The sequence below is a fragment of the Peromyscus maniculatus genome, chromosome 23 (assembly GCF_049852395.1).
Source record: "Peromyscus maniculatus bairdii isolate BWxNUB_F1_BW_parent chromosome 23, HU_Pman_BW_mat_3.1, whole genome shotgun sequence".
NCBI lineage: Eukaryota > Metazoa > Chordata > Mammalia > Rodentia > Cricetidae > Peromyscus > Peromyscus maniculatus.
In genome coordinates, this window is record NC_134874.1 from 32,423,691 (window position 1) to 32,440,170 (window position 16,480).

Consider the following 16,480-nt stretch of genomic DNA (forward strand, 5'->3'; position numbering starts at 1 on the left):
CATTAGGAAAAACAGTCCAGTAGTCGCTTAACTAAGTCTAATCACATGTACTGATGCCATGCACTTTTATCCATGTCAAGTAAAGGTGCTTGGGTGGGTAAATGGTACCATGAACTGACGGTTATTTTTCTGTCCCTCTAGTTACACCTGAACATCAAGTTGCAACACCATCTTCAACTGATGTACAGAAGTCCCCCAATTCTTTGACAAAGGTAAACAGTTTCTTTATGAAAGTGTGAAAAGCTGCTTTAATGATTCTTCCCTTAGGTTTTGGTGGCTCTCACACTTGAAAAATAAAGTTGGTTAGGTTATCATGGGTGTTAAATAGTATATTTAGGAAGAAGGGGAAACAGAATTAGACCAGATTAGTGATTGCATAGAACATCCACACATGCTTATGTCAGGTATTGATTTTGAGTCAAGGGGACAGGATGTCTTTGGGAGCATGGTGTTCCGCTTTTGACAAAAGTATATAAATTTCACTTGGAAGTTGATAGGCATATCATCCATGTAGACTTGAATGTTCACGTAAGGGTCCCCTGCTTTTATGACTTCTAGAGCCTCTGGTTTAGGTTAAATTTGATTGTTCCCCAAAGATCAATGTAGTGGAAGCTTCATATGCCCCAGTATAGGGTGTCCAGTTGCTCAGAACTCTAAGTCATGGGATGCACGTACATTATTAGAGTACCTCATAAAAGGGCATAGTAGTAATATAGTCATCATAATAATCAGTAGAATACAGGAAACTTAGATATTTTTGTACCACTCTAGAAATCACAACAGAGATGGGGCTATTTTTTTCTCAACACAGAAACACCAACTCATCCTAAGCCTATGAGGTCTTAAATAAGGGCGATTACAATTCTGAATACCTTAAATATCCTAAAACTATGGCATGTAGGACTGGGTCTCATACAACCCAGACTTGCCTCACACTGCTGGTCTCCTGCGTTTCTACCACCCAAGTGCGGGAGCTACAGGTGTAGACCAGTATGCCTGACTCAAACACATGGGCGTGCACGTTATCCTCGGGACCACGAAACCCTCGGCCTCGATTGGGGTGCGTGCGTGCGTGCGTGCGTGTTTGTGTGTGTGTACGCGCGCGCTCGCGTGTGTAAGGGGGTCCTACCCAACTCATGGACACACCCTTCCCTAAGATCCTGGCCTCGAGAGGAGGCCGGACGGGGCCTGTTTGGGGCCCTCCTTGAAGAGAGGGGGACATTTTCCAGTCAGAATTCACGTCCTCTTCCAACACCCCCGCCCCCGGCCAGCCCCGGGGCCATCTGGGGTCAGCAAAACGGTATTTCCCCTTCTGGAAGCCCCTGCCAACACCATGTGCAGACCAGAGTCCTCAAGTTAACCTCGCCCCCGCTCAGCTGCCGCCAGGAGAGGAGAGGCACCACGCAGCCAGCCACGCTTCCAGCTTGTGAAAAACCGCGGGAAGCCTGGGCGCGGGCGGGCGGGCGGGCGCGGCCCTCCCGGGGCACCCGAGCTACGGTCTGCGCAAGCGCAGAGGGCGGCCGTGCAGGGAGGCGCCGGAGAGTCACCGGGCCGCAGGGGTGTCTCTGCCCGGGAAAGTCAAAGGCAGGCGGAGCCCGGGGCGTTTGCTCGCGAGGCGCGCAGCCGGACGCGGGCAGCGGAGAGAAACCTGTTGTGGCGATGGGGAGACCCCAGCCCTGCCACGTCAGCCCCTGCTGTGTCAGAAAACCCCGGCCTCGCTCTCCTCACGCCCTGCCCGGTTCCTGGACGCAAAGGTCTTTTTTCTAAGATGCCGCCGCTGGCATCCTGGACTGTGGGCCCGGAAGAGAGAGGGACTCCCGAGGCATCAGAACAAGGCGTGGCCTTGCGAATCGGACGCCCTGGACCAGGCAGGGAATATGCAGTCTCCGGGAGACCCGTGGGAAGCTGAGGCCGCCTTTGAACTAGCGCCCTCGAAAGCAAACCCCGGCGGCGGGCGCGGGAGAACCAGGCGGCGGTGGCGGCGGCGGCGGCAGTTTTTGGGGAGAGCAAAAGAGCACGTGGTGTTGGCTTTTATGTGGCGGCACGATGTTATTCATTAAGCGGCACTGTTACCGAGCGAGAAAAGGTTCGAGGCACCACGAAACCCACTCTCAGAGTTTATTAGGGAAGGAGGGACAGAAGAGAATGTGCTTGGACCTATGGAAGATCTGTGGGGACGGGGGGAGGAGAAGAAGGGGACAGGACGCTGTGACTAGCTTTCGTTTTTTTTTTTTTTTTTTTTTTTTTTTTTTTTTTTTTTGGTTTTTCGAGACAGGGTTTCTCTGTGTAGCTTTGTACCTTTCCTGGAACTCACTTGGTAGTCCATGCTGGCCTTGAACTCACAGAGATCCGCCTGCCTCTGCCTCCCGAGTGCTGGGATTAAAGGTGTGCACCACCACCACCACCACCACCACCACCACCACCCGGCCCCTGTGACTAGCTTTTTATGGATTCCCCTGCCCGAGGGCATATGTAGCTATGCCACGTATGCACATAGATTGCCTAATGCAGCGCATGGATTACATAGGCCATAAAGCCTTGGAATGACTAATCATTTTGGCAGTACATGCTCGGTCATGTAGGGGGGGGGGGAGTGGCCACTGACCAGGAATTCCAACCCATGGGCCACAGAGGGACTCTACAAAGGAAGCCGGTGGTATGACAACCTGAGCTCTGAGCTTCAAGCCTCCTGTCTGGAAAAACTGGGAGTTCTTGGCTCTGTGACTTTTGGCAAACGTATCCTTTCTGTGTCTACATTGCCTTCCTCAATAAAGTAGCAATAACAATATTTACTTAATTGCCTTAAAATATTAAAAGATATTAATCTGTCCTGGCACATAATAAGTGCTCAATAAAGGTTAATTCTTGTTTCAAACAAACAAACAAACAAACAAATCATAGTAACCAGATATAGAGTTGCTCTGTCATGTCGTGATATACCTTAGCTGACCATCAGTGGAGGCGAAACACATAGGGATACCTGATGTGGCCTCTAGTCAGCAAAAGTGAAAAACAGACTAGTGTTTGTCACAAAGAAGACGTCCTGAGATATTCTGTCAGTATCATACGACATACTAATCCAGAATCTTCCACCCAAGGGTTTGGCAATCCTTGGTGTAATAATGCCCAGCAAACACGTGAGCCAAAGTGTTGTACAAACAGAACTCACCATAATCTGAGTCTCAAAGTGTTTTCTTTACTGTGTTTTGCAGGTGGACCCAGGAAAAGACAGATGTGGTATGTATTCCAGAGTCACTGAAGACATGTTTTAGATGTGAATTGTATGAATACTGGTTGTCTTTTGTCTAGTGTACCACAGTAAGCAAAACACATTCATCAATTGACAGTTGGGAGTTTGATTTAGAAAAAAAAGTGATACCTCAAGTAAGAAATCATAGTCATGTGTCTACAGTTGCTACGTCTAGCTGTGACCTCCTTAGTTTGGGATTTTGTGCACCAGGCTATGTTTAAACTTATTTTATCTAGACAGATGTCCATGTCATTGAACCCAATTTTCAGGAAAACTGTTGTGAAAAAGAAATTAAGGACCTGAGCCCCCATGCCAGCTGGCCATAAGACAACTGTGGAGGGTCTAGCACAGGCTCCATTCTTATTCTGGGAGACTTTTTTTTAAAAACTGTATTTTGTTTACTCCATCTATGTTGATTGAGTAAACAAAATACAATTTTTTTAGGAGTGGGGGATGAGAACATAGGGAAATGGGAGGGTCAAGCTGGAACAGGGACAGAGTGGGAGGGCAGGGAGGAAGATACCATGATAGATGAGGACATCATGGAAACAGGAAGAGGCAGGGTGCTGGGGAGACTCTCAGGAGTCCACAAGGTTGACCCCACCTTGTTCTGCTGGCAGTGGTCCAGAGGGTGCCTGGACCGGTCTACTCTAGTGACCAGCCTAGCAAATAACCTAGCTGTCATCATAGAGCCTCTGTCCAGTGGCTGATGGAGGCAGATACAGAGATCCACGGCCAGGCACCAGGCTGAGCTCCGGGAATCCAATTGATGAGAGAGAGGAGAGATACTGCAGGCGAGGGACATTGTGATCATGATGAGAGGACGTGCAGAGATAATGGACCACAGTAGTGGGAACACATGAACTGTGGATTGGTGGCTGTGGAGCTCCCATGGGACTGGACTAGGCCCTCTGGACATGGAAGACAGTTGTTTGGCTCAAACTGTTTGGGGGGCACCCAGGCAGTGGGATCGGGATCTGTCCCTGGTACATGGGCAGGCTTCTGGGAATCCGGTGCCTGTGGTGTGACACCTTGCACAGCCTTGGTGCAGTGGGAAGGGGCTTGGACCTGCCTAGGCTCAGTGAGCTGGGCTCTGCTGACTCCCCATGGGAGACCTTGATTTGGGGGATGCGGGGTGGCTTGGGAAAGAGGGTTGGGGATGGGAGGAGGGAGGAGGGGGGTCTGTGGATAGCATGTGGAGTGAGTAGAAAATTTCTTAATAAAGAAAAATAAAATTTAAAAAAATGTAACTGGAAATGAGCCAGCTGGTTTATATTAAAATTGTAAATTCCTTGAGAAAAAAATAGTATTCATGATTTACCTATAACAATGTGTCTAAAGCTCACCACAGCCATATGTAGTGAGTTGATATGTGTTTTCCTAAGCAGATGAATACACCAATGCCCAGAATAAGTGACGAGGATCTTCACATATGCAGTGCAACGACTGCATTTAATACCCTGCCTGCACACATTTAGCAAGTGTGGAAGAAAACAGCCCATGTTGTGGTGTAGTTCACAGATTCTTTGCTTACCACTACATTGAGATAGGATGGATGTGTGCTAGACTTCGTGGGCTCCTTCCAGTAAAACCTGAAAAACTTTAAGGTGTTTAACAATATTAGTATGGACACAAAAAGCAACACAATTTAGGCACGGTGTCCACTAAGAACTCTAGTCTCCACCTGGATGTTGATCTGTGATGTCGGACTTTTTGGACAACATAGTGTTTTGTTTTTGAGACAGGATCTCACTATGTATCCATGGCTCTCCTGGAACTAGCTACATATATACCCTTCTGACTTGGATATCACACAGTTCTGCCTGCCTGTGACTACAGAGAACTGTTACACAAGGAGTTCACTACCACACTCAGTGAGATTATATATTTAAAAATGGGGTGCACTCTATTATGCTCCAGGAGTTTTCTTCTCAGTGGTGATTGGTCCTCATGTTTTCAGTGTGACCACTCATATATGTGTGTACACACACACACACACACACACACACATATATATATATTCAGCAATGAAGAGTATATGGCTCAGTAACATCATTTCAAAAGTATTTTATGCACAGTGTGTTTACATTTTCAGTACTTTGTTATATGGTAGTTTGTATTAAGAAAAGCTAGTATGCTAATATGGGCTGGAGCTTGTGGCCCAGTTGCCTCAGTGCATGATTAGCATAACCACGCGCAGTTTGCTAATTAAACCCAGAGTTTGACTCCTAATTCTGCTCAAAATGTGCCCAGGATGTCTCAATCTTATTAGTCCTTGTCCTTGAGAAGTGGAAGAAAGAGAGACATAAGTTCATTCTTTGCTGTAGAAATTTCAGGCTAGACTAGAACACAGATCTGTTCTGGAAAAATTAAACGGCAATATAGAGAAGATAGGACTTTGGTGAGAAAGGCATGAACAGGTATAGTGCGTTCTTGATGCTCCTGTAGTCATTACCCCTATCTTAGCCAGAATTAATAAAGACTGTACAGATGGTCAATGAGGATGTCACCTAGAAAATGACGTGTACAGGCACTGTTTATTATATTACCAATGCACCTGGCTACTGTTCTTGTCAGTTCGTGATGAGGACATATCCAGGCCTGGCTAGTGGAAGGGAAGTTCCTACTCATCCCAACCATCATGTGACAACTTGGCTCTGAGTGACTTTGAATCTGAGCATCTCTAGAAAATATGGAAGCTTTGCTTACCTCTCAATGTGGTCCACTATCTAGAGAATCACTAACTGATAGGCACTAGGCAGGTTGAAAATATTGGAGGAAGATCATATATTTCTGCTAAGCTAGGGCCCTTCTATAGTTTCTCATGTAAACAGTGAAGGTAAACAGTGAAAATAAATACATTCTCTACCGTTGGTTGCATGAGTAACCAACACAACCTCATGCTACCTGGATTCACTCAAATGTAGCTGACTGTTCTGACAATAACAAATACCACAGAGTAATTCGGTAGTATATGTACATTTATTTGAGGTCAAGCTGTGTGTGTGTGTGTGTGTGTGTGTGTGTACATGCATGTATGCATGCATATGTGTGTATGTGGATGGATATATATATATATATATATATATATGTATGTATGTATGTATGTTTATTCATATGTTTTGCACTGAGAAGTTTCACAGTATAGTAAACACTACTCAGAAAGGAGGGAGTTTATAAAGTTTACCATATTTATGGGACTCCAAGAGAGACATGGACACTGTTTATCAGGTAAAAGCAAACTTAATACAGTCATGTTGCTCTTCTTTTAACAACACCACATTGACATGAATTTAGACTTGCCTACACCACCAATGCAGTGCATGCTGGAGTGTGCAGTGCACTCACTGATCCTCCTGAAACACCACTGTGACGCTGATGATGGTGCCTGGAGAATGGGCATGCCATGGAGTGTACTAAAACAGACTGGTTTCCTCTATTTTCTGCCATGAAACTGACATAACTGTCTCTACTGTTAATGCAGTCCCAGAATACAATCTATTGGAAAAGAACCATCAACAGCAGCACATGGTTGCTTCTGAGAAGGCTGAAATACCGCAAGTCCAGGCAGACACTTCTGGCCATGTACCATCTACTGAAAGAGAAGGTACTGTTGAAATGCATTAATCTCATTGGGTGACATATGGTAGTTGTGGATCATCATTGTATGATAGGAGGGAAAGGTGATGATATTACCATAGTTTCCTGTGTAGATAATGTTGACTTGCATAGTTCCTCAGCTGAAATTCAACCACACGATTTAAGAATGTAATGTAAATTCACCTTTTGCAAACATTGAGTAACAAGAAACAGAAGAAAGGTGAACTCAATCTTGTCTCTGTCACTGTCCCTTCACCTGGTGTAGGCAGGAACAGGTGAGGCAACCTCTCTGTTACTTTCTCCCACATACCGGTGATGTAGATGAACTGAATGTAAACAAGCTCAAGATTGACATGGTCATTGTCAAAATTGTCAAGAGTGAGCTCAAAATTTGAAACAGATAACAGCATTTCTAGTCTGACCAAAGGGGAGTGGGTCTCTGGAGTAGTGTGTCACACCCTATGCTTATGGGAAAGAAGAGAGGCAAGGTCATGGAAGGAGGTTTCTGTGTTCTTCCTTTTCAAAGGCATCATGGTAGCCTTGTCAGGGGTAATATTCTTGGGTTCATCTCTGTCATTTGAAGGCAGTCTTTCAACACTTAGCGCTTATCCCCATTTACCACTACCAAGTGTCCAAGCCCGTCATTGTACTTAGTAGCTCTCCATGGAATTTGTGCATAAGGTTCTTTCCCAGTTTGTGTGATAAAATACTATGACCCAAACATGCCAAAGAAGGAGTGCTTGTTTTCCCATGATACTATGAGTATGGTGTGCATATTTGCTGAGCAACCATAGATACAGGAGCCTGAGGCAGAGGTCCAGTGCAACAGAAATAGAGAAAAGGAGTGTTTCTTTATGCTCAGCTCACCTTCTCCTTCTACAGTCATGGATCTCAGTCCAGGAGTAATGTACTAACAGCTGAACCATTTGCTACCTCAGTTAACCTTGTCAAGATAATGCCATAGAGGCATCACCAGAGCCCTGACCTATCAGTTGACTCCTGATATTTGCCATCACCATGCCCATAAACAGTTTGGGGTTCCAGTCTATGATAAAGCCAGTCTCTCTGGTGAGAGACAACTTGCCCCTGTGCATTCAAATGTGTGTATAAATTTCTTACCAAGTGGTCCTGGTGATACTGAATGAGCAGATCCTGTCCCTGGGTCCCCTGGGACATTTGTAGTAGTGCTTTCTTGGTCTTCTGTTGATCATTTAGTCCATCTTCAAAGGACAACCAAAGATTAGACAGCTAAATAGCTAGCAGGCTTCTGTTGTATGGCCTCATTGCAACACTGGCAATGTCCTGACAAGTAAAGACCTCATATATGTCTTTAGCTTTTACCAGTCTATGTTCCTTGACTTTAAGTGCCATGCTAGGTGATTTCAGTCAAGGGAGATTTCAGGCTGATATCTATCATGGAACCTTTGACTTAATGGATGAGAAAGGGTCTGCCCTTTGGGTGATCTTTGGTGCTTTTAGAGACATCCTTGCTTCAGCCTCCAATATGCAGACTGTGTTTGTGAGTTTTCCTAAAATATTGCCCATGTTCCTCATAATACAGGTTATACACCCGAGGGGGTCAGCTCTCTAGACACCTGCAGGAGGTGCCTGTCCCCTGTGCTGTCACTACTCGAGTCTCTCACTCTTGGCGTGGTCTGACCTGTCTCTTCTTTCCTGGGGACATGAGTTTATGCTCTAAGGAGTCTCTCTTCTCTACGTGGCTTTACTTTTTCTACTTCAGTAGGCTCACAGCCCAGGCCCATCAGAACTACGTCTGCGTCCCTTGGATTCTCTCAGTCTGCAGTTTTTTTTAACTTCCTATTGTGCACTATATCTGTAGGTTCAATGCATACTGTCCTCTTCTGACCTGTGTGTGACAGAGAGACAAGATTCTCCTCTAGCCCCCCCCCAACTTTCATCTCCGTTCTTGTTACCTCTTGCCACCCTCTCCCTCGCTCCAGCCACTTCCCTTTCATTATTGCCATGTTTCTTGGTCTGGAAAACCTTGGAGGCCTATGTGGTCCATTTTTCCAGTTACTTTATTGGTTATTTTGTGTACTGGAACACGTTGTCCAGGCAATGTGGACTAATTCCCACACATGTTCTCATCTTGTCCTGGGTGTTCCAGGTCTTTCTGTAATCATTTATTGTCTCACAAAGCTCATGAGATTGAAAAGATCAGTGGAGAGAACAGAAAAGAACCTTTTTCAGAAAAATATGTCTGGAAAGTCAGTTGACTCTCTAGAAAGGGTGTGGATCAGACCTTTATTACATGTATATAGATAAAAGTCTCCTGATGGCCAGCTGAGGTTGATGAGAGTAGCAGCTATCCTGCGTTCAAATCATCTCAGAGACTGATTGAACTCTGTGATTTTTATCATAAGGTTACTTTTCTGTGGTTCTTGAGTATGTAGCAGTAAAAGCACATGTGGTAAAGACTGAGATCAATAATTTGAGCCTGGAACCTTCATGGTTGACTGAGAGAACCAGGTGCAGAAGGGTCACTTCTGCTGGATGCACTGCCAGCTGTTGAGCATCCCAAATATAATAAATGTAAAAAGAAATTTTTTGAAAGATTTATTTAATCCTTACATGATACAACTATTCTTTCACACTGCTTAAGATTCAGATTTCCTAGAAAGGAAAATATATCTGTTCCTCATTTCTCTCCAGACCTGTACGGGGCCTTAATTTGTCTTCCTGGAAGACAGTCCAGCGACAACCCAACCATATTTTCCATTAGATTTAGTTGCCATGGAAGAATCCTCTTGTACACTGTAAAGATTTGTCACTTGAATTGATTTAATAAAAGGCTAATTGGCCAGTAGACAGGCAGGGCGACCAAACTGAGAATGCAGGGAAGAGGAAGGGCAGAGTCAGGAGTCCCCAGCGAGACCCAGAGGAAGCAAGATGAGAATACTGTAGGGATAAAAGGTACCACACCACGTGGCTAACTATAGATAAGATATGGGTTAATATAAGTGAAAGATCAAATTATTAATAAGCCTAAGCTACCGGCCAAGCATTTGTAAATACTATAAAGCCTCGGATGCAATTATTTCAAAAACAACTGCTGAATGTTTAGGTGTTGCTGAGGGGACAGAAATGTCTGATGATATTTAGACCCATGTACTAAATCCATGCAGTTTTATCCACATCAAGCAAAGATGCCCTGTACTAATACTAAGTCCTGTGAGCTGAGAGTCGCTTCCTTTCCCCTAGTGTCCCCTGAACCTACCACCAGTGCGGCCTCACCCCGCTACAAGAAACATCGACCAGTGAAGACTGTGAGGGTAAGAGGGCCTTTCCTTTCTCTGAGGTAGAAAGGTTACCTCGGTGGTCCCCTTGTGCTTCAGTGGGTATCACATTTCATTCATTAAACTGATCTGAGTCATCACGGATATTAGATAGCTTATTTAGGAAGAGGAGGGAATGGAATTGTACCAACTTGGTCCTGATCAAGACAGCATACATCACAATGTGGCACAACTTTGTGTCCTGCTGTATGAGTGATCCCACCAAGGTGGGGGCCTCTAGTTTACACCAGTCCTCATGGTTGAAAGATCCTCAAGCTGGACACACTAAGCTTCCAACCATATACTCAAGTTATTTGTAAACCATAGTCTAGAAACAAAAAATACCTTAGTGAAACATAAAAGTTTTTATAGATGGTATGTGATGTAAGTTTTGCAACCCTCTATAGGTTAGATAGGTTTACCTGATCTGCCATTGAATAAGAAAAAGTATGCCCAGTACTAGTTTGTATCACAAAGGACAGAGTCCCAGATCTCTGTGACATCATCGAATAATGTACCCATTAATATAGTCTCTTTGTTACTACTCTTCTATGTCCTGATTTCAGTCACACAATGTTAGTGGGCAAAACAGCTTTGTAGACATTGCTCAGCATGATCATGACATTAAATATTTTCTTTCCTATTGATTGCAGGCGAAGACCAAAAAACATAGATGTGGTATGTATTGTGGGATCATTTTCCTAAGACACAACTGAGGTAGGAATTGTGAAAACACTGGTTGTATTTTGTGTGATACACCACTGTGATGTAACATATTAATGATATGAGAATTATTGTGTTAATTTTTCTCTTAGTTTATTTTGAAGGCAAGGGCCACAGCAAGTAAGTAATCATAGATATTTCTATGGTTCTTGTGTTCAAAAGAAATCTTTTGTTATTTGAGGGTATTGTACTTCAATTCTTGTTTAAATCTGTTTTCCCCCCAAAAGTAGGATGCCTTTTTCACAACCTAATTTCCAGTTACTGATGTGTAAATTGAAAATCAGAATACAAGGTAACTACAAAAATGTATTCAAACCTCATCTCAGATATGCAGGGTCAGTTACATGCTTGTGTTCCTTCATAAATGAGTTAACTAGAACTCAAGAGGTAGTGATGAGGCTCCTTAGCTGTGCATCTTAAGAGCCACTTCTTACCTCATCAAGGGCACAGTAATCCCCGTGGAGAGCTCTGTCCTCTTACATCTGTCTGCAGTAAGGCAGATCGATAGGGATCCCAAACACTGCAGTGACGGCTGTGGTGGTTGGAAGTCCTAGGAAATGTCACTCAGCATGCAACAGACAGTCACTGCTTTGAATGGTAGAGGAGCACAGTGCTCCTTTTAAGATGACAGAGTCTCACAATTAAATAAAATATACAGAGGAGTAGGATGGATATTTCTAAAATGGGTTTCTCTGGGATCTGGAGAATAGCATGAACAGAGTAGACAACAGAAGCATGGGCCCAAAGAGGAACACAATTTAAGGACATGTGCACTGAGAACTGCAGTCACCACCTGGAGGTTGATGTGTGCTACCTCATTCTCTGAGAATATATTGCTTTTGGGGGCGGGTTTCAGGGACTCACAGTTTGTCCTTATCTATACTGGAACTACCTACTTATGTACCATACTGGCCTAGAAATCACAGAGCTTCACCTCCTCTGCCTACAGAGAACTGTTATGAAAGCAGTGCACTCCATATCCAGTGGGAATACATCTTTAAAGGTTGGGTACACTCTGCTCCATGTGATTTTCCTCTCAGGGTTGGTCAGTGCCTGTGATTTGAAGGTGAGCACTCATTAGGTACATGTATTCAGCAAGGAAACACACACACTGTCACACTGCCATGAATTTAGGACTTGCCTACACCACCAATGCGGTGCATGCTGGAGTGTGCAGTGCACTCAGTGATGCTCCTGAAACACCACTGTGACTCTGATGATGGTGCCTGGAGAATGGGCATGCCATGGAGTGTACTAAAACAGACTGGTTTCCTCTATTTTCTGCCATGAAACTGACATAACTGTCTCTACTGTTAATGCATGCTAGTTTCCAGAATTAAAAGAAGACTCTTTGTGAAAGGGAAGATATCCCCCAAGGATGCTGAAGTACCGGAAGTCCAGGCAGACACTTCTGGCCATGTACCATCTACTGAAAGAGAAGGTACTGTTGAAATGCACTAATCTCATTGGGTGACATATGGTAGTTGTGGATGATCATTGTATGATAGGAGGGAAAGGATGATATAACCATAGTTTCCTGTGTAGATAATGTTGACTTGCATAGTTCCTCAGCTGAAATTCAACCACACGATTTAAGAATGTAATGTAAATTCACCTTTTGCAAACATTGAGTAACAAGAAACAGAGGAAAGGTGAACTCAATCTTGTCTCTGTCACTGTCCCTTCACCTGGTGTAGGCAGGAACAGGTGAGGCAACCTCTCTGTTACTTTCTCCCACATACCGGTGATGTAGATGAACTGAATGTAAACAAGCTCAAGATTGGCATGGTCATTGTCAAAATTGTCAAGAGTGAGCACAAAATTTGAAACAGATAACAGCATTTCTAGTCTGACCAAAGGGGAGTGGGTCTCTGGAGTAGTGTGTCACACCCTATGCTTATGGGAAAGAACAGAGACAAGGTCATGGAAGGAGGTTTCTGTGTTCTTCCTTTTCAAAGGCATCATGGTAGCCTTGTCAGGGGTAATATTCTTGGGTTCATCTCTGTCATTTGAAGGCAGTCGTTCAACACTTAGTGCTTATCCCCATTTACCACTACCAAGTGTCCAAGCCCGTCATTGTACTTAGTAGCTCTCCATGGAATCTGTGCATAAGGTTCTTTCCCAGTTTGTGTGATAAAATACTATGACCCAAACATGCCAAAGAAGGAGTGCTTGTTTTCCCATGATACCATGAGTATGATGTGCATATTTGCTGAGAAATCATAGATACAGGAGCCTGAGGCAGAGGTCCAGTGCAACAGAAATAGAGAAAAGGAGTGTTTCTTTATGCTCAGCTCACCTTCTCCTTCTACAGTCATGGATCTCAGTCCAGAAGTAATGTACTAACAGCTGAACCATTTGCTACCTCAGTTAACCTTGTCAAGATAATGCCATAGAGGCATCACCAGAGCCCTGACCTATCAGTTGACTCCTGAGATTTGCCATCACCATGCCCATAAGCAGTGGTGATCAGTTTGGGGTTTCAATCTATGATAAAGCCAGTCTCTGGTGAGGGACAACCTACTCCTGGGCATTCAAATATACATTTGAAGTACTTACAAAATGGTCCTGGGGGTAAAGAATGAGCAGATCCTGTTCCCGGCTCCCTGGGGACATTGGTAGTAGTACCTACTTGGTCCTCTGTGGACCATTTAGTCCCTCCTTGTAGGACATCGCAGACTGCTAAGTAGTTAGCAGGCTTCTCTAGCAACACTAGCCTCATTCTTACCTTAGGGATGTCCTGGTAAATAGAAGCCTCATGTGTGTCATTAGCTCTAAGCAGTCTATGTTCCTTAACTTTAACTGGCATTCTGTGTAATTTGAGTCAAGGAGGGTTATAGGGTGATATCCTTCTTTGATCCTTTAAATTAATGGATGACATAGGGAGAAAGGATCTGCCCTCTGGATGATCTTTGGTGCTCTTAGAGGCATCCTTGCCTCAGCCTCCAATATGCAGAGACTGAGTTTGTGAGCTTCCCTAAAATACTGCCCATGTTTCTCAGAATAAATTGTATGGACAGGAGAGGATCAGTTCTCTATGCACCATAATGTGTGTCTGTTTCTTACGCTGTCAGTACTTGAGTCTCCCACTTTGGCGTGGTCTGACCTGTCTCTTCTTTCCTGGGGACATGAGATTATGCTCTAAGGAGTCTCTCTTCTCTAAGTGGCTTCCCTGTCACTTTTTCAGTAGACTCACAGCCCAGGCTAATCAGAACTATGTCTGCTCCTCTAGGATTCTCTCATTCTGCAGATTTTTTTTTGCTCTCTATCATAGACTATAACTGTGGATTCAGTGTGTAGTGCCTGCTTCTGAGCTGTGTGTGACAGAGAAACAGGATTCCTCTTCTAGTCACTCCCTTTCTGTCTCTCTTCTTATGATTTCCTGCCCCTCTCCTTCCCCAGCCACTTCTCTTTTTTAATTGTCTCAGAAGCTTATGTGGTTCCTTCTTTGTGTTACCTTATTGTGGGTTCTCCCTACTGCAACACATTGTCCATGCAATGGGTCCTAAGTCCCAGACATGTCCTTATTCTCAGTCCCGGGTGTTCTAGGTCTTTCTGTAATCACTAAATGTTAGTTTCTCACAAAGCTCATGAGACTGAAAAGATCACTGGTAGAGAGCAGAAAAGACCCTTTTCAGAAAAACATGCCTGGAATGGCAGTTGAGTCTCTAATAAAAGTGTGGATCAGACCTGTACTACAGGTACATAGGTAAAAACTTCACCTGAAGCTGAAGAGAGTAGCCATTGCCCTACCCTGAAAGTCATCTCAGGGACTGATTGTACTCTGTGGTTTTTATCATAAGATTTGTTTTAGGGGACCAGTGAGATCTTAGCAGTAAAGGCACTTGCTGTAAAGACTGAGATCAACTTTGAGCCTGGAACCTACATGGTTGACTGAGAGAACCAGGTACAGAAGGGTCACTTCTGCTGGATGCACTGCCAGCTGTTGAGCCTCTCAAACAGAATACGTATAAAAAGAAATTTTTGAATGATTCATTTCATCATTACACCAATTAATGGATTCTTTTCCACTGCTTGAGATTACCATTTCCTACAAACAAAAAAAAATCTGCTCCTCATTTCTCTCCAGAGCTACTCTCTGCCTTTATTTCTCTTCCTGGAAGACAGTCCTGCAACAACCCAACCATATTGTTCATTAGGTTTAATAAGATGTTCCAAGTCCAGTTGCTTTTACTCACATCAAGCAAAGATGCCCTGTAATAATACTAAGTCCCGTGAGCTGAGAGTCGCTTCCTTTCCCCTAGTGTCCCCTGAACCTACCACCAGTGTGGCCTCACCCCGCTACAAGCAACACCGACCAGTGAAGACTGTGAGGGTAAGAGGGCCTTTCCTTTCTCCGAGGTAGAAAGGTTACCTCAGTAGTCCCCTTGTGCTTCAGTGGGTATCACATTTCATTCATTAAACTGATCTGAGTCATCACGGATATTAGAGAGCTTATTTAGGAAGAGGAGGGAATGGAACTGTACCAACTTGGTCCTGATCAAGACAGCATACATCACAATGTGGCACAACTTTGTGTCCTGCTGTATGAGTGATCCCACCAAGGTGGGGGCCTCTAGTTTACACCAGTCCTCATGGTTGAAAGATCCTCTGAACATCCTCAAGCTGGACACACTAAGCTTCCAACCATATACTCAAGTTATTTGTAAACCATAGTCTAGAAACAAAAAATACCTTAGTGAAACATAAAAGTTTTTATAGATGGTATGTGATGTAAGTTTTGCAACCCTCTATAGGCCAGATAGGTTTACCTGATCTGCCATTGAATAAGAAAAAGTATGCCCAGTACTAGTTTGTATCACAAAGGACAGAGTCCCAGATCTCTGTGACATCATCGAATAATGTACCCATTAATATAGTCTCTTTGTTACTACTCTTCTGTGTCCTGATTTCAGTCACACAATGTTAGTGGGCAAAACAGCTTTGTAGACATTACTCAGCATGATCATGACATTAAATATTTTCTTTCCTATTGATTGCAGGCGAAGACCAAAAAACATAGATGTGGTATGTATTGTGGGATCATTTTCCTAAGACACAACTGAGGTAGGAATTGTGAAAACACTGGTTGTATTTTGTGTGATACACCACTGTGATGTAACATATTAATGATATGAGAATTGTTGTGTTAAATTTTTTTTCTTAGTTTCTTTTAAAGGCAAGGGCGACAACAAGTAAGTAATCATGGATATTTCTATGGTTCTTGTGTTCAATAGTAATCCTTTGTTATTTGAGGGTATTGTACTTCGATTCTTGTTTAAATCTGTTTTCCCCCCAAAAGTAGGATGCCTTTTTCACAACCCAATTTCCAGTTACAGATGTGTACATTGAAAATCAGAATACAAGGTAACTACAAAAATGTGTTCAAACCTCATCTCAGATATGCAGGGTCAGTTACATGCTTGTGTTCCTTCATAAATGAGTTAACTAGAACTCAAGAGGTAGTGAAGAGGCTCCTTAGCTGTGCATCTTAAGAGCCACTTCTTACCTCATCAAGGGCACAGTAATCCCCATGGAGAGCTCTGTCCTCTTACATCTGTCTGCAGTAAGGCAGATCGATAGGGATCCCAAACACTGCAGTGACGGCTGT

At 43.9% G+C, this 16,480-nt stretch overlaps 1 protein-coding gene across 1 annotated transcript in view; it reads left to right on the forward strand.

Annotated features, from left to right (window-relative positions):
- Positions 1 to 16,480, forward strand: part of LOC143270578 (uncharacterized) — a 96,297-nt gene that overhangs the window by 2,190 nt on the left and 77,627 nt on the right. Inside the window, exons 2-9 of the mRNA XM_076561003.1 lie at positions 142 to 212; positions 3,213 to 3,237; positions 6,735 to 6,857; positions 10,073 to 10,143; positions 10,800 to 10,824; positions 12,197 to 12,310; positions 15,135 to 15,205; positions 15,873 to 15,897. Of these exons, the coding sequence (XP_076417118.1) occupies positions 142 to 212; positions 3,213 to 3,237; positions 6,735 to 6,857; positions 10,073 to 10,143; positions 10,800 to 10,824; positions 12,197 to 12,310; positions 15,135 to 15,205; positions 15,873 to 15,897 (525 nt within the window). The remainder of the gene's footprint in view (positions 1 to 141; positions 213 to 3,212; positions 3,238 to 6,734; positions 6,858 to 10,072; positions 10,144 to 10,799; positions 10,825 to 12,196; positions 12,311 to 15,134; positions 15,206 to 15,872; positions 15,898 to 16,480) is intronic.